Genomic DNA, 22650 nt, shown 5'->3' on the forward strand with positions numbered 1-22650 from the left:
TATAAAATCCTTAAATTAAAAATCAATTAAAAAAGAATAAACTTAAGTAACTGTAAAAAAAGACATAAAAAAGTAAACTATATATCTGTTGTATAAAATATTTCCTCTTATCATTTAGCATAAATTTTGTAACAAATAGATATACTATAATTTACTTTAAAACCTTAAGTTACTCTACAAAAAATACAAGTGTTAAGTAAACTTAATCTTGGCATATACCTCCTCTCTTACAACTTATTTTATAAATTTAAATAACTTTGAAAAAATTATAAAGAAGTATACACATTAACTTGTTACATAAAATACTAAACTAACTGCTTAGTTATAAAGAACTCAATTATTTACTTACACAAAAAACACTTTGATTCTAAAATTATGCTAGATAAACTTTTGTGTATATATTACAGTTTCACTATAGAAGTGTCCTTGCTACAGATCATCAATACTAAAATACTTACAAAATCTGCTTGTTCAAGTAGGGTACTTGTTCAATAAATTAATAGAAAGTTTTTGCAGTTTTATAAAGGATATTTTACTAATTTGTACCAGATGAAGGCATTGGAAATAATATTAAATATTTTTGTAAATTTCTAGGAAAATTTTGGAATTTTTTTCTGACTTCAAAGATCTTTTATTTAATTTTTACCATTTGAAGGCTTTGGAAAACAAGGAATTTTTTAAATTTAAACTGACAAAATCTGACTTTTTTTTTTAATTTATCAAATTTCCTGACTTTTCCTGACTTTTTTTTAAAACCCCCCATTTTTTCCTGACTTTTGTCATTTTTTAAAATTTTTCCTGACTTCTCCTGATTTCCTGACCGAGTGGCAACCCTGAATTTTACATGTGAAAGTTTTGAAAAATTAAAGTTTAATAAAATAAAATACAAAAAAAAGTTTTTCTTTTTTATTTTCTTAAATTTTTCTTTAATTTTCTATAATTCTGTTCCAACATAATGTTTTAAATATTGCAAGGAACATTTCCTGAAAGTTTGAGGTAGTTATGTTGAAAAACATAGGAGGAGCTAGATTTTTAGTTATTTCTAGTTATTTGCTGTTTTAGTTTGCACCTCTCATATTGTAGTATGTGACTTTGACCTGCTATATGTCAAAATTTATTTTGAGCTTTAAAAGTCTGTAAAAAGCAACTTGTAGCTTAGTTAAAACTCAATAAAATATGACTAAATTGTAAAAAGGTGACCAAAAAATGTCCTGAGTGACTATAAACTTTCCTGAGTTTTTAAAATTTGATAAAAAAGTTATTCTCCTATGGAGCAAACTACTTATACCTAATGTTTGATTTTTTTAAGAAAATACTGTCCATAACATTATAATTATTTTCATTGATTAATAAATAAAACTTTAACCTGTCATACAAAAGTAAGACAACACTACTCTTCCTTTAGCTTTGTTTATTGAAAAAAAGTATTTATAGGTTTTAACAAATTATATATGAATTAATAACATATAAAACAATATTATTTTATTAAACTTAAAAATTTTATAGTTTTAGAGGGAAGAGTAAGACTGATTTTTTTCTACTACAAAAAAAAACTTTAATTGCAAATAAAATTAGAATGTTTATAAAAACTTTATAGTGTAGAGTAAAATGTTACATCTCTAAATTATTTTTGTCTAAAACAGATTCAAACCATGAAAAATGTTAACTTCAGATTGAAAACAAAAACCACAATGTTATTTCTATGAGTAGTAGTAAAGAGCTAGCTGCAAGGCTAAAAAAATGGTCAGATAAAATAACAAAACTTGGTGGCTATCTTTTTTGAGCAATTTTTGCTAGTTTGGGTATATCTAAGCTGACTAACTTTAGTATATACAACCTTTAAAATATTAATATTTAACAGCAAGGCCCTAACTTTAAATATTTCAGATCAGTCCTTTTGAAATGGGGTTCCAAAGCCTCTCAGGGGTTCTGCAAAGCCTTTCGAAATTAAAAAAGAACATTTATCTAATTAAACATTTTATGTAAAATTAAAATTAGGGGTTCCACTGAAAAGTTGAACTTTGGAAAAGGGTTCCACCACTAGAAAAAGGTTCAGAAGCACTGTTTTAGATACAGTACAGCAGTGCTTCTGAAATGGGGTTCCGCGGAACCCTAGGGTTCCGCGACGTCTTTCAGGGGTTCCGCGAAGCCTTTCGAAATTTGAAAGAAAAAAAAAACATAAATCATAAAACTTCATAAAAAAATGGAAAACATATATAATTATAGCATTCATTGATCTGTTTAGTGTGTATCTAGTGGTAGGATTTTTAATAGGTATTCATAATTAATAGGTGTCCTGGTTGCGCATATTTTTGAATTTCTATTTTTAGTGAAGTCATGAAAATACTGCTATTATCACTAAAGCAAATAATGTAGGAGCAATCAAAACAAATTCTAAATGTTTACACAATAAAACAAAATAAAAAACTTTTATTAGAAACTTATTTCTGGTATATTATATTGTTTCAAATGGTGTAAAAATGTTTAAAAAGATGTCTATTAGCTTGATTTAAAATTTAATATGTATAAAAGCTTATTTTTTACTTAAAAAATGCTACTTTAATTTCACTGAAGTTCTTTTGTTTTTTGCAAAAAATATTATATTAAACCAGGGTTCGTGCGCAAAATTCCTTTTCATTTAGCCTGACAGAGACCTACTTAGCCTGACATTTTTTAAAGTAGAAAAAATCACCTTCAGAAGGCATTTTGGGTATCGGGGGGTCTTAATTAGCAAATTAACGCAATAAAAGTATTCACAAAACTACTTTTAAAGAAAATAAAAATTTAAATGAATTATTTTTCATCATCTATCAATCCCTTACCCAGCAACTTGAATATTATTAACTGGTCATTATAATTTCTGCTTCAATGAATTCATACCTTTATTAAATTTTGGGGCTTAGTTACATCCACCACTTATCACCCATATACAAGGTTCGTGTCAATTAGTACTTGAATTCGTCAATTATAAGTTACATGACTGGACCAGAAGCTTTTATTAAAACAGAAATGTGAATAAGTCTGTAAAAGAAAAACAAAATGTAATTAAACACATCTCTCAAAAACTTTATATTATCATTAAAGCATCTTAATTTTTAAAATAACTAATTAAAATAATCATGATATTACATAAGTAATTTTTTAGTCTTGTGAATATCTCTAATAATTTTGAATAAACAGAAAATAAAATATATGAACAAACTGCTAAGAGTATTAATCTATAAAGTATTTGGTATAAAGCCTTTATATTAGAAATTAAAACAGTTTAACCAACTAAGCTCTGAAAAACAAAGCTCATGTAAACAAATTCAAACAAAGAGTCAAGTTGTTGAACTAAACTGTAATGTTTAAACTGTACTTTTTTATGAATTTTTATAATTATGACGTATATAATCTACTAAAAACAAAATAATGAAGATTCTTAAAATTATTTTAGAGATTCAACAAAAGGTTTTAAGCACTTATTTTTACAAATACTGACTGATTTTGTCTTTAATAACTAAATCTTTACTTAGAAATAAATTCACATCTCAATTTGATCTTAATTAAAAAAATTTCATGCATTTGAACTGACAAAAACTGAGATTCTCAAATTTTTAAACACAAAAACTGATTTAGCCTGACGTTTTTCAACTTTTTTCAAAAAAACTGATTTAGCCTGATTTAGCCTGACTTAGCCTGACGCGCACGAACCCTGTTAAACTTTTTATGTAAAATTAAATTAGGGGTTCCCCAGAAAAGTTGAACTTTAAAAAAGGGTTCTGCCACTAGAAAAAGGTCGAGAAGCACTGCAGTACAGTTTCTAATTCCCATTACTATCATTTGTATATTTTGAATATTTCAAAACTCACTATTCACAACAATAGCTAGCTGTAAATGGTAAGTATAGGGCCTCAACACTAAAGTTAAGTAGTACAGATTTAAACCGTTCTAATAAACTTTAAGTATACCTATTACCTTATATAGACTTCAAACGTGTATATATATATATACAATTTATTAAGTAAAGTAGATTTAAAAAAACAGAACATACGTTTTAAAAAGCTAAATGCTTTAATCTTCAGTAAGTACGGTATATACATATACTTATATGATATAAGTTATATAAAAAAAAAGTTATAAAATAATTTTCAAATATTATAAAATAACTTATAAAGTAAACAAATAAAATCAAATAAATATGTTTTTTTACGTACTAATGAATAAACAATGTAGTAGAAACTTAAATCTTTACTAAATTTAAAATTCCTTCAAATCTATTTAGACTAAGTTTAATTTAATTGTCTAACTATTCGCATATTTATTTTTAAAAAGCTCAATTTTTGTTTCTTTGCAGAAGTTTGTTCCCAATAAAAAAAACTAAACATCTAGCCAAAGGTTTCTGCTAGGTACAGCCAATGGCCGTACGTTGCCCGTTCCTAACTTAAACTCTACTTAATAACTAAAAGTTTTTAAAAAATTTGCCTTATTAGTTTTCTATTCAAACAAGTTTGTTATAAAAAAAAAGGTTGAACAGCATATGGCCTGCAGGTAAAATTTGACATGCGACTATATATTTAAAGATGAATTCTTTTGCTAAACAAATATATGGATAAAAAAGTAGTTATTCTATTTTAACGGTTGAACTAAAAAGTGATATTCTCAAAAATAATCTTAAAACAAGTTGGTAAAACTTCTTGATTACTAATGAATTCATTTAAGAAAATTTATTGAAACACTTAAGACTTAAAAATGCATGTCTACTAAATGTAAAGTTATTAACAGTTTATAAGTTTTTAGTCCTATTAGATAAACTGAGTTAATAGAAGTAACAAACAAATTTTTACACTCACAACTTCTAATAATCTCTGCAAAAATAAACTTGTTTTCATCAGATACTCTGCTAACTTACAAATTTCAAGATGTTAAAGCATATTAATCTTTTTCTTCTGTCATAAAAGCCATTAAGATATTAAAACTACTTGTTGTTATTTATCGATGGTTGATCATTTTGAAATTATTTTGTACAGTATTATTACGTCTATAAAGTTATTTATATGATTATCGTAGTTTTTTTTTGTAATTTTGAAGTAAGTAAAATACAATAAAATATTGTCAAACATTGCATTAAAGTTTAATTCAGTATTCTTTTAATTTAGTTATTTTAATTTAATATTTCAGCTAGTAATCTGCAGGATCCACAAGCTTCGAATCTGACCATTAATGATTTTTTTTCAACTTAAGATCCGGCCGGTTCCGAATGTTTTTCCAAATAAACATCCAGATATTTTTTTTTAATTGAGATCCGGATCTATAAATGCAATATTCACAACTTAACGTCTAAAGAGCATTTTACAGTTTCTCAGATCTAAGTTAAGTTATAAAGAAAAATGAGTGAATGTCACAAAATTTAGTTGTTACTTGTTCGTTTTGAAATTTTTAACAAGACTTTTTCTATTAAAATAATCGTAATTTATAGTTTTAGATCAATATAAAAGAAAACTTTAGCTACTGTTTGTTTTTTTAAATCGATTTTGGATTTGTTTCTGTAAATTACAATTCTTAAATCAAAAAAATAATACTTTGGTATACAAATCTTACTATTACTTGTAAATAAGATATACATAATTGTACAGTAATTTTTGTATAAGTATTTTCAGGTTATTCTAAAATTAATTAAAATATAATTTTCACTAATCAAAAATTTAGCTTTCAAAGTATTTCTAAAAAATGTTTGTTTCATGCTTTTCTCACGACTTTCTCATTACTTAAATGAGTGGGTTATTAAATTGAGTGGGTTTTTCTGTTTAAGAAACAACAGATTAAAGTTGAACAACACATTTGACTTTAGAAGCTAAAAGTGCAACGTTAAAGCTTCAGTTTCATTTTAAACTGCAGAAATCTCAAGAAGAAGGTCGCTCTTATTTTTATGTTTCTCCTCTCTTATATTTTTATATTAGATGCTTTTCAAGATGACGAATACAAAATAGAACTCGACGTACTAAAAGGTTTTGATTTTAATTATCTTAAATATCAGTTTCTTAAACATTAGCATTTATAATATTAAATTTTTATAAAACTTTATCTCTTATAGTTTAAAAGTTATGTTTTTTAAACAAGTTACAACCCACAACTTTAGAACTTTGAAATGTACATAAAATCTGAAAAACTGTGAATGCAAACTCTATTCGAAATGATAGTTTTAATGATTCGGAAAATTACTATACTTTTCGTTATTTCAATTACAAAGCAATTTTAGAATTATAAGATTATAAATTTTTAATTTTACGAAGGCATAAGTGCATAAGTATGGCCCATAGCTTAGTAATTTAACCAAGGAATTATAATAAATACAGTCTTTTAAGTAACTTAAAACTAAGTTTAAGTTTTTAATTTTACTAAAAATTGTTGTATATCTATCACTGAACCAAATTCATTATTGCATATACATATTGAAATAAAAGCATAATTATAATTTAGTAATAGACTACCATTATTATTATAAGTGGCTGTTAGGTTAATTGTATAAACAAAGTATTAAATAAAATTTGTTTTATTTTATTAAACTCTTTGCTGTTAGCATCATATTTATGCTTATCATTGTTGTGCTTTAATTATTTTTCGGTGGTATAGCCCAGGGGCGTGTCTAGACTTTTTTCAGTGGGGTTGCACTTATTTTTTGTTCAATATTAGAGTATTTTGTTTAGTTGCTTTTAACGATACACTTTAGAAAATTACATAAATGTGTACTACATAACTGTGTAAAATTTCTCAGGTTCAAAAAAATGTTTAAACTTTAAATTATTTGAAAATAACAGTAAAACAGAATGCAAAATCTTTAAAAACAGTCTAGTTCTTTAAGTTTCTAAAAAATGAGACACATATATTTATATATTGTATACCTAAGTCCTAATTTATTCATAATGCGAAAGTTTTGCCATACAAAGTGAAGCTAACATGAACACCGAAATAATTTATAAATGAGAAAACTAAATCGAATCTGTCCTTTTAATAGAAAATGATATTCAATGATATGTAAATAAATAACTTGGTTAAACACAATTTAGATGAAAATTAAGTTTATGTCAAAAACAAATTATGCTTTTGAAAACAATCTGATAGCAGAGATGAACAACTGTTATACAATTTGATGACAAAAAAGTTGTAAAACTACGGTTTTTCTAATGTTGTAAAAACAAAAACAATATGTGATAGTTTTAGTTTGTCAACAAAAAAGATGAATTAGCTTCTTTCGTTTAGATAGTCTTTTCAATTAAAAACATACACAACGGCAATAGCTTCTTTTACTGCATACTTTAAGTGTTATTATACTTGAGAACTTGAAGCATTTGTTTTTGCATTAAGGATATATAAAAGCCCTTTTAAACGGACTAAGTTAACAATGGAAAAATTTGTTTATGTTTTATTATCTCAATACAAGTACTCATTTTAAATATATATAAATCTATTTACAAACATTTACAAATAAATTAAATACTAATTTTAAATAAAAACTTTTTTGTATATAAATTAGTTTGTTAAACTATTTTTGAACAACCTAATCAAGCTATCTATTAAAGTATGTTGAACTAAAATTAATAACTGTTTACAGAAAAGCACGGCGTTGGTACCTTGAACGAAGGTAGTTTTTCAGATTGGAGCAGGTATACTCGCCTTTACAGTTCAGGGCGGTGTGTTTGGAATATTGAAAACAATTTAAGAGTAAAAAAGAAATTAGTAGACGAATGCATTACGATTGGAACGAAATTTGTAACGCTAAATATAGCGCGGATGCGATGCATGAATAGCTTGACTAAGTCACTGGCGGAGGAATAACAATGTTTATTATTTAACAATCGGCAAGGGACGATCTGAAGACCTCGAAAAATTGCAAAATCATCCTTTACCTGGCTTTGGTGGACAGCTTACCTTACCAGTAAGGAAAAACAAAATAAATCCTTGAATTTTTTCTTAAAAATTTACCATTAGTTTGATGTAATATCATTTTTTATAAAAGTAAGCTACTTTAAATGTTAAAAATCACATAAATTTGATATAATAGGATTGTATTATCGTTTATTTGTTCTTATTTATGTCTAAACACATACTTTTGTTATTAATACTATAAATAGCTTGTAAAAAAATATGCAAAAACACTTAAGTTTTAAACTGTACTAACTTAACTATATATATGTATATATATATAGTTACATTTTAAATAAAACTACTGTGTTTTTTAAATTAACTTAAGTTTTCTCTTAAATGTTTTATTATTGAGATTTTATCATAAATTTTAAAAACTAGCTGTGTTTGTTGGTTTGTAAATTAAATCTGTGACAGTTATATACCATAAGTAAACTAATACTTAAGTCTAAGAAAACTTAGATAAGCAATAAAAAGCTTCAACAATTTAATTAAACGTTAAACAAATGACTCGTGTGTTTAAGAAAATCTAACGTGAATGGTATTTAGTCTTTTTCGCAATCTGCTCAACGGACTATTTTTAGCTTTATTAGTAGTATCGTAATGACTTATTGTAGTTTTTTATAAAGGTATAGAACAAAATTGTATTGTGTCAAGTTGAATTTTTTTCAAAACGTACTTAGTTTAAGTTCTTCTTTTTTCAACATATTAATCTGTAGTGTTTTGAGGAAAAAAAAAATAATTTGATTATTTCACCCTTAGTTTTTATCATTAAATTAAGTTTGTTTACTTAAAGTTTACTCTTAAATTACTGAGAAGTTTTTTTTCTCATTAAACTTCGGTGAAACATAAGTGCTTATGAAGAAAGCTTTTCTGAGTCAGTTCTTTAATTAAGCTAATTTGTACAATAATTAGGGTTACATGACAATTCAAATTCTTGATCAAAAAATTAAGAGACCGTATCTCTAAAAGTAAAATACATTAAAAAATAGGTATGTAGGTCTTATTAATATCTACAAGGCTTTTTTCATATTTGCAAAACTTTCAATAATTGATTTTTTTTTGAGTATTAAAAATAACTATATTTTAAATTTATTTTAGTCATACCACAAAAAACATTTAACAATTTAAGAAATATATATGCATTATTTTTAGAGTTGTGTCCTTTTAACAATTTTTAAACAACTTGAACTGTCGTGCACTACAATTATAGTTAAAACATCTTTAGTTTTTGATTTAAAGTTTTAACGCTAAAAAGTTTTCTTTTTCAAACTTGTTAATTATTCATATATTGAAAAAAATCCTAGACCTAATATAATTTCCTTATAAAAAGTTTAAAGTTAGGTCTAATTTACAAATTTAGGAAAGCTTGTTATATAACTTTTAGATTAGAAAAATCGTTTAACTTATATAGTTTCAACTTTAAGTAGTCTTTAGACTTAGACAAAAAAAAAAAACTACAATGTTTAGAAATTTCAAGTGCAAGCAATTTACCCTAAATAGAATCACTCAAATATCACGCATGTTTTAAAAAAACACTATTAACAATTAAAAAAACCGCGCAGCGTCATTATTAAAAAAATTTTCACAACCTCTCGTATAAAAACTCACAAAAACCTCTTGTTTCACATTTGCAAACGGAACCCTTAAGTTTTCAATGTAGTTCATAAGAGTTTAATCTTAATATTTCGACCATCAATCCTTCGGTAGACTGAGACCTGGAACATATGTTTTAAAAGTATTTTTACTTGCTCATGCAGTTTATAACTTAATAAACTGTGCTGAATCCATACAAACATTTATCCATACCAAGAAAACGAAAAGTTGTTGACCACTTACATATGAGACTAGAATACATACATTTTGTGATTACCTAAACTATTGAAAAAGATAAAAGTTATATTTTTATTCTGAAACAAGTATAGTCAGATGTTATAAAACAAATAATACTTAAATATAAGCAAAATTTGATTAATATTAAAATATCAGTTCCATTGTCCTCAGAACTTGTATTACTGAAACTTATGGTAGTTTACTAAGTTCATTTATTTTACATATTTCCGTACTTTAAAATATTTCTCAACTAATTTTTTTTTTAATTCGTTTTAATTATATTATTTTAAGTTTATAAAAGAGCATTTATTTAAAAAGAGTTTTGAAAATTAAATAAAACACAGTTTTTCTCTTAAGGGATTTAAAAAACATTTTTTTTACTTACTAGCATAATTAATATGAAAAAAAAAGAAACTTTAAGATATTAATATAAAACTAAAACGATAAAAAAACAGAAAGCTACATTTAATAAAGTTTAGAAGAAAAAAACACAGTTATCAAAACTATTTAGATTTTGGGCAGTAAAAAAGATTGTACAAGTGCTAAGCAACGTTTTAAAACAATATCAGTTGGTGCAAATCGGTGATTTTCCGCAATTAATAAAAAGTCATGTCGCATCATTACAGTAAAAATTTCGCGACCAATAACAATCGAGTATTTTGAAATTGAAAGCCAATCAGAAGTCGTCATCATCGCTCGAGTCCCAAACTGAATTCCTCCAAGCGGAACCTCCGAAATCCACCTGAAATATTTAATAAAGAATGTGTTTGATTAAGAACATATTTTAAAAAGAATAGAAAATAGTTTTTATTAAATGAAAAATATTTTGCTCGGTTTTTTTTTTAAGAATTAACACAGTTATTTTCAATAGTTTTTAAACCAATTTTTTAATAACTAATATAGAATAACTAAATTAACTTTACCAACTTGAAAATACTAGCAACATTTGAAAATTAATAAAAGTTATATAGAATTACTTTTTTCTATAAAATGTACAACTACAAAATAAACATTCGAAACATTTTACTTTTGAGGTTAGTAAATCTTTTGAGATCAGCTACTTGAAAAGTAACACATAGTTTTTCAAAGTAAACAAGAAACTTAAACTTGTTTATTTAGCTGAAGTATTGTTAAAATTGATAAAACGACTTTAAAGATTAAGAAGGAAAACAGCTTCAAGTGTTTTCTTTTCAGATTTTTTTGTTGTTTTCAAAGTTTTTTGTGTTGGAATGTAAAATTTTATAATCACAAAAAAAAAAACAAATAGTCACGTACTAATAAGTACCAGGGTTTCCAAAGGTTTTTTTGAAAATTTCTTCAAGGTTTTTTTAATTTCTTCAACGTTTTTAAAAATAGAAATTTTTTAGACCATTTTTAGTATAAAGTAAACTATAAGATAATAAAATTTCTTAAATAGTATAAAATATTGAAAATACACTGTAACTCTGCTTTAAATGTGTTTTCTAAAAAATAAAATTCTAAATTATAAAAAAATATTGTATGTGATAGATCATTGTACCTTATCAAAATTTTATCATTTTACATGTAAAAGTTTTTTTAAACTTAACTTTTTTAAAAGGTTTTTTTAGTGATTTTTGTTGAAAGTTTTAGGCTTTCTATTTTTATGCCTAGGTTGCCAAGTTCTAGGCTTTTCCAGAATACCTGTTTTTTTTGGCAACCCTGTAAGTAATCAACAACTAAACTACCGCTTCAAATTTTATTTTTTATTAATGATAAAAGTTAAAAAAAAATTATAGCTTTCGAATTTATATCAAGAAAAAAACTAAAAATATTTCAACAAGTATGAGTAACTTACCTCTACATCATACTGAAAACTTTCGTCTTCAGGTTTTATTTGAACTTTTTCGAACTTTTCGTCCATAATCCTTTTCGCTTTGACAACCTTATAAAAGATATTTTTTTCAAAATATTTTGACAACATAATTTTAATTGTTAATTAAACTTAAATTTTTATTAAAAATAGTATAAGTTCGACTCACATTAACGTACAAACAGTAAAACCACCAACTTAAATTAGTTAGGTGTCCTTTGAATGTTTGATTTTAAGTAATACTGCCTTGAAATTTTTAAATCAATTTCATTAAGTTAATTACAACGAGTATGCCAAACTTTGTAACAGTAAACAAATAGTTTTTGCATTGTTTGAAAATAGTTGTAGAAAACTAAAGCTGGTTCAATCATCAACAATTTTATAATAAAATTCGACTGAGATTAAAACTAAATTGTGCTTTTTATGTTTTGCAAGTTTTGTAGATTGTAAGGTTTATAATTCTCAGAAAAAAATATTGCTCAATTTTTTTTGTTACTTGCCTATACTAAGAAATTATTAATCAACAATTATTCGTGTTAAATAAATTTGTTACAACTTGAGAAAAGATTCATTAAAAAGTATACTATAAATTTTTTTGTTTAGTTGAAACTTAAATATATACTAACTTGAGAAACAAAAATAATCATTTTAAAGTAAGAGCATTTTTGGAAAAAATAATTGATAAAATATTTTTAGAAATTAATTTAAATAGATTGCTTTGTTAAATAAATGAATAAAGTGAATATCGCTTTAAAAAAGAAAATAGCCTAAAAATTTTCTAAAATATATAAGGGTGAAAAACAACAGTTTATTTAAAATTTAAATAAATTCTTACATTAAAAAACTTAATTTTAATAAAAAAGAATACTATAATTTTTAATTCATTATGTAACTAAAAATTCATTGCTTTTATATATCCTTCTGAAAAATTTTAACATGTTTGAAACAGAAATTAGATATAAAAAATTAAATTACTTCGGACGGATCGACTTTGTTAAGGTCATTGTTGGGGTCAATAGTCATTTCATAGTTTGCTTTGTCTATTGATTCCTCTAATGATAGACCTAAAGTTGTAAAAAGTTTAAATAATGAAGCAAATACTACTACTAAATCAGGGTTGCCACAAATTAAGCTGAAATAAATTTCCTGATTTTTCCTGACTCAAGTTCTTTTTAAAACCAATTCAAAAATACATAACCAAAGACATGAAAGATACTTATATGTTCCAAAACTTCAAAAAGCCCTTAAAAAAGATTGATTGCAAAAGATAAATAAAAAAAAACTTTAGCAAAATGCAGTTTTTAGTAATGATAAACTTTTCTTATTAAGATATGTTTATATTAAATTTTCTGACTTTTCCTAAATTTTGTAATTTTTATCGTTTTTCCTGACTTTGTGGCAACCATGTAAACCAAACAAACATTAAAATAGTTAAAGCATCGACTAAAACTGCCTATAAAAATACAACTGATTTAAGTATGCAAAATACTTAAATAATTTCGATCAAAATTTGAAAATAAACTTAAACTACGCTGTATACTTTTATAAGCAAGAAAGCCGCACACCGTTCATGTAGTTTTGTATGATAAGCAGGTTTTTTTCGAGTCTAACAACTGAAACATTTGCCAGTAAATTTCTGTGTCGCTGATTTTTCTTTATTTCCTCTACAGCTTCTTTCACATCTAAAAAACTAAACAGATAATAGTATATAATCGTAAACAGTTTTAAATTTGAATTAATGAGTCTCATAATGAATATTTATAATGAAAGTTATAATATTAATTACTATTATTGCTGTTGCTATCATTACAAAATTTTAAATTAAAAGAAAAATGTGATTCTTTTTTAGTTGTTTATAAATTTTTTTATAAAAGTGTAAGTTTTTATCTATTCAATAATTTAAGCATATAGACACAGATTATCTAAACTTAACTTTAAAGTCGAAGGTTGTTACTAACAGCAGGCTTGTCAAATTTCTTTGAGAAATTTTTTCAAGGTTTTCTGAATATATTCCTGGCTTTTAAAAGTACACGTTTTTGGGTCTATTTTTAGTTTAAAGCTAAGTTTAATGTTAAAAACTGTTTTAAGTAGTATAACAAAGAGAAAAGATACTGTAAAGCTACTTTAAATGTGCTTTTACTGAATAATTCTTTTGATGATTACAAATATTTTTTGTCTATATGGTACATTTTTGATGTCAAACTAAAATTTTACTTCTTGGTATGTGAAAATTGTTTAAAATTTTAAGTTTTTCCAAGTTGAAAAAAAAATCTTCAAAATTCCAGGTGTTTTAGTGATTTTTGTTCAAAATTCCAGGTACATTTTTCACAACTTCTCAAACTCCAGGTTTTTTATAGCCTAAGTTGTCAAATTCCAGGTTTTTTGGCAACTCTGTAACAGGTTTAACAAATAAATCCATTGTCAATTTTTAATGTAAACTTGTATACTCAAGTTTGAACCCTTAGAAGTAAATACAATTTTAAACAAGTGAAAAACTTTGTTTAATTTAGTTAAAATTACATCAGATAGATTACACTTTACTTTTTCAAATTACTATAAATTTAAATCAACATTGTAACAGTTTTGCCATTCTTTGAGGCAAAAAATCCAGTCTGATTGAGCAAAAAATAAAATGAATTAATTTAAGCTAACCTGAATTTTTACGAAAATTGAAAAAAAAACTTAATATGAACTAAAATTTTAAACAAAAAAAAAAACTTTTAATCAACCTTACATATCTGAAAAAGAAAACTAATTACAAAAGGACTTAATAAAAACATTATTTTTAGGAAAAAAAAAAACAGATTTAAAGTCATAAAAACTAGTCTGAGTTTAAAAAAAATCAAAGCTAGCTAGAGTCAGCCAGAACTTTCCGAACCTTCAAACTAGAGTAGCCTGCATGTGTGGCAACCCGGGTGTAATTGTATAAATCATTTTCGTCTGTTAACCTGTAAATAATATCACAGAACATACGACATCTACACGTTAAACGAACAACTCTAACATACTTGAGTTTTTCCTGAAGTTTCTGACAGGCATGCATCTGTACCGGTACTTGTAAGTTGACTTGTCGGTGTAAGTCACTATCAACGTCGGTGGGTCGACCTTCACGCCTATTTTCAACACTCTATACATTGTTTTGTTCAAACATCTATGAAAACAGAACAAGTAAAATGTGTTTGTTGCACTACTGCGATTGTTGTACTTTTAAAAAGTGTTTGTCCAAAGAATTTAGTCTCTTGAAAAACAGCCCGATTTAATGCTTTATTAATAACAAACGCATGACTAGACCAGAATTATTTTTATTTTGAAAACGTCAGTGTTTTTAAAAATGAGAAATTATAAATTAAGTAAATTATAAATAAAGCGTTAAACTAATCAACAATCAAATTTGACCTATCTGTTAAAACAATAAACAAATGACAAAAAATAACTTCTGTTAAAAACTATTTACCTTATGATTCAAAAAACTTAAAAAAACTTTACAGGGTACCATAAAATAAAAGTTAATTTGACAAAATTCATAAGTACATTATTTATGCATTTTATGTAGTAACTTAACTTTTTTAAACATGTTTTTTACTAACTGACGTAGTTAGCTTAAGTCTAGTTGTGTTAGAATCTCATGGTTAAAACATAATCAACATTATTTAGAAACATTTATCAAAAAACAAAACAACAAAAAGGAACTTTTTATAGATATTCTTACAGTTTTAGCATACAATATTAATCAAATACAGTGGACGGTTAAAGTGTAATTTAAACATATACATTTAAATTCATATTGATTGTGGTTTGCAAAAAAGGCAGTTAGTATATTTTGGTTTTATATTAAACTTTTAAAAATGTTTTAAGAATAATTTTACACAACAGAAAGCTTAGAAAACTTTTGAAGTTTTGATTAATTAAATTTTTCATTTGTATCAAATACTACTTAAATAACATCAAAAAGTTTAAAAGGGTGTAAACTTTTATTTCTATAAAATCTTGAAGTATAGAAAGCTACAATTCAATTTTCTTGTAAAAAATCTCAAACCAAAAAATAATGATGAACAAAATACCAACAAAAAAACATAATAGTGAATAAGTTAAATAATGCTCAACTCCATCTTGTACGGAATTGTAGTATGGTACGAGCTTTGAAGGTATGCCTGTCAAGTACGCACTTTTAGGCTGTGTTCAAAGTACTTGAGAGGAAAATTCTTGTATATAGTCAGTAACTATCGACGCTTGTTGATCGAGTTCAACAGGAACTTCTTCACTTCGCTGCTCTTGCGCAGCCTCTGGTAGCTGCTCAGGTTGTACTGCGCCTCCTCTATCTCCGTCTGCATCTTCTTCCTCCGGTCCATGGCCCTGTGCAGCGCCTTCGACTCCTGGTCCAGCCGCCAGTCCAGGTTTCTGAGGTGGCTGACGCTGATGTTCTTTTCCTTCTCCAGTTTCAGCACTAAGGACTTCAGGTTAGATCCCGACGCATCTTTGACGTTTTGAATGTTTGAAGGCTTCTCTTCGAGCTTGAGTTTTCTTTTCAAGTCATTTATCTAAAAAAATTTGGTGTTGAATATTTTTTGAACGACAAAAAACTTAAAGAAGAGACTGCTAACAAAAAATATTTTTAAAGTTAATTTAATGTTTTGAAAGACTTTATGAAACCTTACTATTATTACCAATGTTCGAGCACTGGTCCTGTAACAAGATTAAAATTTAGAAAAGAATAAAAATCATTGATAACTTTTATTGTTCCAAAAGAAAAAAATATACTTATATTTAGCATAGATTTCAGTTACAAAATATACAAACTCAAAAATTAAGGAGACACAACCACTAAAGCAGGGTTATTCAAACTCATTTTTGCGATCGCCCTCAGAAATTTAGGGTGCAGGCCGAATTTTGAAAATAAAATCTTGGTGGCCGCAGTTGTAGTGTTAATTACAAACTTTTTTTTACTCTTTATTACAAACCCTTTGTTATAATGTCTGGTGTAAGTTAGTTTCACTACCAAAACAATTTTTTTTCAAGCTTACTACTAGTAAAGAGTAAAATACTAAACAGAAGAATAAAATTACTAAATAGTAAGCTAAAATGTTAAAAACTTCAACTCCTTTGCCCCTGACTTACTCAAATTGCTTAAAAAGGGTCGATATTGCTCCCTTTGGAAAACACTGCACTGAAGACTATTTATAGCGTGTTTGATTGTTACCTTCTTAAAACAGTACTTTTATGCTTTTGGTAAGTTAAGTTTACACTTTTATACAACTGTGCAAAAATTAAGTTTCATACATCACTACATACTTTCATACTTCACTATATACTTTTATATATTCATTTTGAATTTTTGTTATTTTCTTCAACTTATTGAGAACTTAACTAACCTTAAAAAAGTCTCACTTTAATCACTTAAAAATAAAGTTTAAAGTTAAACGAAGCCAAGATTGTGGAAACAAGAGAAAATTTCAGACAAAATTCATACTCAACTACAACTACAGAGTTGTCTAAACATTATTTATTGTATATTGTGAAACAAAATTAGTTAAATATTATCGTTTTTTTTATTTACTAGTCGAGATTCGTTGATATTTTTAAATTCATAATTAAAAACAAGAAACATCAAGACAACTTAAATTATTATAAATAATTATAACAAGAAGTGGTTAACTAACACTTTTTAGTGTTGCAAATTATTGACAAAAAAACTAAAATCCTTGTACTTAACATTTTTCAGCTTAAAAATTTAGAAAAAATTAACTGCGGTGTAGTAAATAAAATTTAAAAATGTTTAATATATGATAAATACCATATAAGTTGTTTATGAACGTTATTTCTTAACTGAAAATATATAAAAACAAAAACATAAATAAATTAAATGCTTAGTTTTTTACAATTCGGTATACAAAATACTAAACTGACTCATTGACTTAATACAAGATATTTAGAAAAGTTTAATCATATATTTTGTATCGTAAAAATAATTATTTTAATTTTTTTTTGTAAATATTTTAAGATTTAACTTGGATTGATGTATTACTTATTGTCTATAAAAATTTCTTAAGTATCACAACATTATTTAATATTTTAAGAAGGAAGTTAAAAACTTGAAAAGAAAAAATTGAAAAGATCAAGTTTTTATAATAACATTTACAAAAATTATTTTTCAGCAATCTTACTCAAGCTCTAACTTGTAGTTTTTTAATACCTTAACAGAAAAAACTATTTCAGATTGTGGCTAGTTAAGTGAACTATACAACTAAAAAATGAGGTAATTAGCCTACAAAACAAGAAATTATGTATACCTTAAACTTTAAAAGTTTTAAAAATGTCTTTCTTCAATAGCTTTTGCCAATTTTTTTTTTCAAAACAGGCTATTTTCAAAAAAAATCTTTTTCATAGAATAGAAAAATGTATATACTAGTTATAAATTTAACTTATTATTTCTAAAGTACTGATGTCTATAAAACTAAACTTAAACAGTATACCTATATAACTATATATAACAGTTCATATTTATTATTAGCATCATTGTGAAACAAAAGTTTTTAAATTAGTTTTTATCACATACTTAGGTATACTAACAAACAATAATTGAACTGTTGTTGAGTAATATTTATTTTAAAAAATATGAATCACCCAGTTTTTTAATACTTATACAAATCAAATCACAAGTTAATAAAAAATAATTAACAACATATAAAAAAAAACACATTACTAGGTTACATGTAGTTGGGCACAATAACTTAAATAGCTACCTCTACTTATTTGTTGGCAAACGCAATAAATTTTACCCTTGATATTACTTCTGATAAATTTTTTTTTTGTAGCAACCTACATAAACCAATTAGGTTTCACAACCGTACATGATTAGTAAAAACTTCAATAAAAGTCCATTAACCTGCCAGTTGAGCCTGCTGTTGATCTCAACTTGGTTCTCGCACCTCGTCTTCCACTCATTGCCCTCCTCCTCCACCGACTCCAGCTTCTCCTCCATCTGCTTCACGGTCAGCTTCAGCTCGTCAGTCGACTGCTGCATCATCTCGTTCAACGTCTCTTCCTGCTCGATCTGCTGCAGGATCTCCTCGATTGTCAGTTCGTCGGTTTGTAAAGACTTTGCAACTTCCATTTTGTTATAAAGGACTGTGTGAAAAAAATTAGAAGTGTCAAAACTTTGCCAACTGGGAAAGATCTGAAGCTTAACTTGAAGTTTTTGTGTTCTATAAAACACAAAAAAAAACAAAATAAAACTTTTTTTAGTTAACTAGCTGTTTGTACACTTAGAGTCTTTTTTTATTCCTATAACCAGGTATTGTGGATTAAATTTAAATGCCACTTTTGATTAATCTAGTCACTAATAATAATAAAAAAATTATAGAACTATTAGTATTTACAAAACTGTCTTTTTGAGACAAACAACTTAGTTCTGAGTGTCATCAAGCTAGCATGAGTTTGCCTAATTTGAAAAGATAATATGAGCCAAAATTTGAAAAACTTTCTCTAAGTTAAGCTTAAATACTATTTGTTTCCATTTAATTATAACAATAAAATAATAAAAGGCCCGCCATCAGCCAGGATTGGCTATGCGTAACTTGCATAGAAAATAAGGAATAAATAGTAATAATGTAAAAAGGACAGTAATACAATAAATTAAACAAACAGATAATAAATAAAAATACAAATAAACAAAATTCATTCTGGTTATCATTTCTTCATCTTCTTTGATTTCTTAAAGTATTCTTTTTTCCCTTTCTTTCAGTATTTTGTGTACGGTAGATCTCCGTTTGGCGCGTTCATTTGCAAGCAACTCTAACTCATCAGTTCTTATATTCAAGCTTCTACTTAATTAGGACTTTATTAATCAACTGAGGACCTCGGTTAAGTTACTTTAAACTAGTGAAACACTGTTTTGACCAAATAGTTTAAAAATTTGAAGTGATAATATTCTCCTTATTTTTAAGTCATGAACTTTTATTGTAATCTCAAAAGTGAAAAGTACACTAGCTTAAATACTTGTAAATACCGTAATAACTTTAACTTCAAAAAAAGTAGGTCAAAAAACTAACCTGGATTTTGAAAAAAAAATAAAGGGGAAAAATTTGGAGAACAAAATAGGATTCTAATGGAAGGGAAAAGTTAAAAAAGTAGAAAAAAAGTCAATTTTGTTAAAAATCTATCTTTCCCTACACTTTTAAAGAATTTTTTTCTCAAAACTTCTCAGTTTAATCTTTAATTACCAATCCTATGTAGGAATTTTTATTACTTTTAGTAAAATGTACTTATCCTTAATAAGATTGAAATTATATCAATTTTTTTATCTTCTTTTGGTCATCAACTTGTTATTTTTCACTTTTAAAAAATTGTTAGAATGAAATTTTCTTGTAATGCAAGGAACATTTTTTTAAAATTTGAGTTAAATAACTTGAAAAATTAAGAAGACAATAGATTACAAGTGATTTTTTTTAATATTAGAATATATCAACAATAAAAAATTGCAGTTAATACACTTGCTTTTGAAACTTTTCACAAAAATGACTATGTCTCAAAAGTTAGTTTAACATCTTTGTAATCTACAAAAAATCATTTATAGTTTGCATTTTAAGAGTCAATGTTAATTTTTGTAAGAAAAAGCCTTAACCTGCTCTCCCCTATGTCCTTTAACTAGTTAGTCTTATTCTTTAAAAAATAAAACAAGGACAATGTTTATCATTACTGGATAAATTAAAGCAAAGTAACTTTTGAGATATAAGACAGGTACTTGTAAAAAGTAACTGTATGAACATTTAAATAAATATTCTTTAATACATGAACCATAATCTGGAATAGTTTCCTTTGTTAAATCTGTTTTAACATTTTTGAATTTTGCTTATAATGCAAAAAGACTTATCCTGAAGCATATAAACCCTTTATATACTAGGTAATTACCTAGGTAAACGTTTATTGTTATAAGGGGTATAGTTGTAGGCTGATATTTTTTAACCATTTAATTTTATATGTTGCTACTAGTTTTTGTATAATTTGCAATCAAAATACTTTAAACCTAATATTTTTTTATGAATCTAGGTAACTAGGGTAAACATTTTAATCAAGTCAGCTGGGAATTGTAGTATTTGACTAAAATGACTAAAACTAGAATCTAAACAGAGATCGAATGCACATATGAGGACTTGGTATAAGTATATTTAATTCCATAATAATTATACTGCATTAACATTCTACAATAAGGTTCGGCAAGCTTCATTTCGGGAGCCAAACGGGCATTTATAGCAAATTATACGGTCTAATATATACTTTTAAGCAAAAAACATGCTTTTTTAGAACAATAAACAATATTTTTATAGTAAAAGTTTATAACTAGTAGACTGTAAATTTTTTTTAATACAAACTAGCCCGTGCCGTGGGATACTTTTTATAAGAAGCCTCTTACTTATAAAGAGTGTCTGAGTTAAATAAACAGTCCGAAATTATCTAAAGCATTGTTAATGAAAACATAATAGCTTAATTACTATATGTTAAAGAGTTTTTTTTTTCAAGTTTCACAAAAGCATAAAATGTTTGTTCACTTACAAAGCTATTTAAAAGTAGCTTCATACAAATATTTTATTGGATGCACATTTTCTAAACTTATCTATTTTTGAAAGAAGCTACATTAAAAACAAGACATATTGTAGGTAAAAATTGAGCATACTATCTGTTATGACCTTGGTTGTGAAAACAGTCATAACTTAAAAAACTATTTACTATGTTCACTGGCAGTTCCTTTTTAATTAAATGTGGAATAAATGTATATTTACCTTGGTTGTTTTTAAGTAAGACTTGTGTATTTAGTGACTAGTATTTTTATTAGTGTAAATTTAAAAGTTATTCAGGCTTTAGTTTATAAATTTGTTAATAAGTATAGTTTTTAAAATGTAAAGTTATTATTTTCAAAGTAGTATTCAAACAAAAGAGTTGATAACACCAATTCAATTGCATTGGTTGTTTTTGTTGATTGTATTTAATACGATCGTACCAGATGTCTTGCCTAGTGGACAGAATATTTAACGTTGCACGGCAAAAGACAATGCTGACGTCACTGATCAATACAAGCAAACGGTTGCTTTCATCGAAAGCATCAAAAACTGCTTGTAGATTAAAGACTGCAATTTTATCAGTTGTGACTAACTGATGAGTCCTAATGAGGACGAAACCGGTCTCAGTCTACCGAAGCTTGTGGTCTGATGATCGAATTGGTGTGATCAACCCTTTTGTAAGCTTGAGCTTGTCTCACGGCGTACAAAAGTCCAAGCTTCTGCTCTGAAAACTTTCGCTGATGTTTTTGTTGATAGTATTTAAATGTTTTTAACTAATAATTCTTTTAATTTATCTTAAAAAATTTACTTCTAAGTATTTTGTTTTTTATATTTTTAAACAGTCTTGTCCAACTTATGTTAAGTTTTTTTCTAGTTTTTACTTGTTTTAGAATAGCTTTACTTAAGTATAGTTAGTAAGTTTAAATTAAACTAAGATGTCTGCATTTCAGTTTTTTTTAACTTTTTAAAGACCTTGAGTGGAGTAAAACAGTGTTTTATAACGAAATATATTACATATTCAAAAACGCTACTAGAGCTATAAACAAAGCTACTTAATAGAACAACAAACCTAAACAGTGTTTAAAGCTTTTATCATTTAACAACATTTTCAATGTTACAAAAAGCTATAAAAAACAAAACACAACATTTAGAAAGATTAAAAAAAGTAATGAATTTGAAAATGTAAAAAGCTATTAATTTAACCAAAGTTAAAATATAATATACTATGTTAAACAAACAAAAATCTCAAAAAAAATTTATGGCAAATTCGGATATTGTTTTTAGAAAAATCTATACTCAATTCATAATAAGTAATAAAAATATAAACATACAGTACAAAAGTAAACTTGCAAACACTATAAACAAAAAAGTATTGCATCACGAGTTACGACTTTCACGAGTCTTTCCCCTAATAGTTGCTGAATCAGCAAAAAATATTTTTGTTTATGTTATTTAAAGTTTTAGTTATTAAAGCTTAACTTTTCTTAACTTTACTTAAGAAATTGCTGACTTATCAATTATTAGGGTAAA

General features: G+C 25.9%; 2 protein-coding genes across 3 annotated transcripts; both read right to left on the reverse strand.

Annotated features, from left to right (window-relative positions):
* Window positions 1-10097: 10097 nt before the first annotated feature.
* On the reverse strand, window positions 10098-14810 carry LOC145840774 (centrosomal protein of 19 kDa-like). Of its 2 annotated transcripts, none has more exons than XM_082948103.1 (5): window positions 14575-14810; window positions 13132-13248; window positions 12542-12630; window positions 11552-11638; window positions 10098-10477 (listed from the first exon to the last, which is right to left on the reverse strand). In XM_082948103.1, exons 1-5 carry the CDS (start codon window positions 14699-14701, stop codon window positions 10412-10414), a joined length of 486 nt encoding a protein of 161 aa, XP_082804229.1. In that variant the 5' UTR covers window positions 14702-14810; the 3' UTR covers window positions 10098-10411. The 2 variants fall into 2 exon arrangements, with proteins under 2 accessions (XP_082804229.1, XP_082804230.1); XM_082948104.1 differs by having other exon boundaries at window positions 13132-13256; window positions 14575-14700.
* A 725-nt stretch (window positions 14811-15535) lies between these two features.
* On the reverse strand, window positions 15536-18677 carry LOC145840832 (coiled-coil domain-containing protein 169-like). Its single transcript, XM_082948171.1, has 2 exons — window positions 18450-18677; window positions 15536-16104 (listed from the first exon to the last, which is right to left on the reverse strand). Exons 1-2 carry the CDS (start codon window positions 18675-18677, stop codon window positions 15787-15789), a joined length of 546 nt encoding a protein of 181 aa, XP_082804297.1. The 3' UTR covers window positions 15536-15786.
* Window positions 18678-22650: the final 3973 nt, after the last annotated feature.

The sequence above is a fragment of the Thalia democratica genome, chromosome 7 (assembly GCF_965202585.1).
Source record: "Thalia democratica chromosome 7, ktThaDemo2.hap1.1, whole genome shotgun sequence".
NCBI classification, from domain to species: Eukaryota; Metazoa; Chordata; class Thaliacea; order Salpida; family Salpidae; genus Thalia; species Thalia democratica.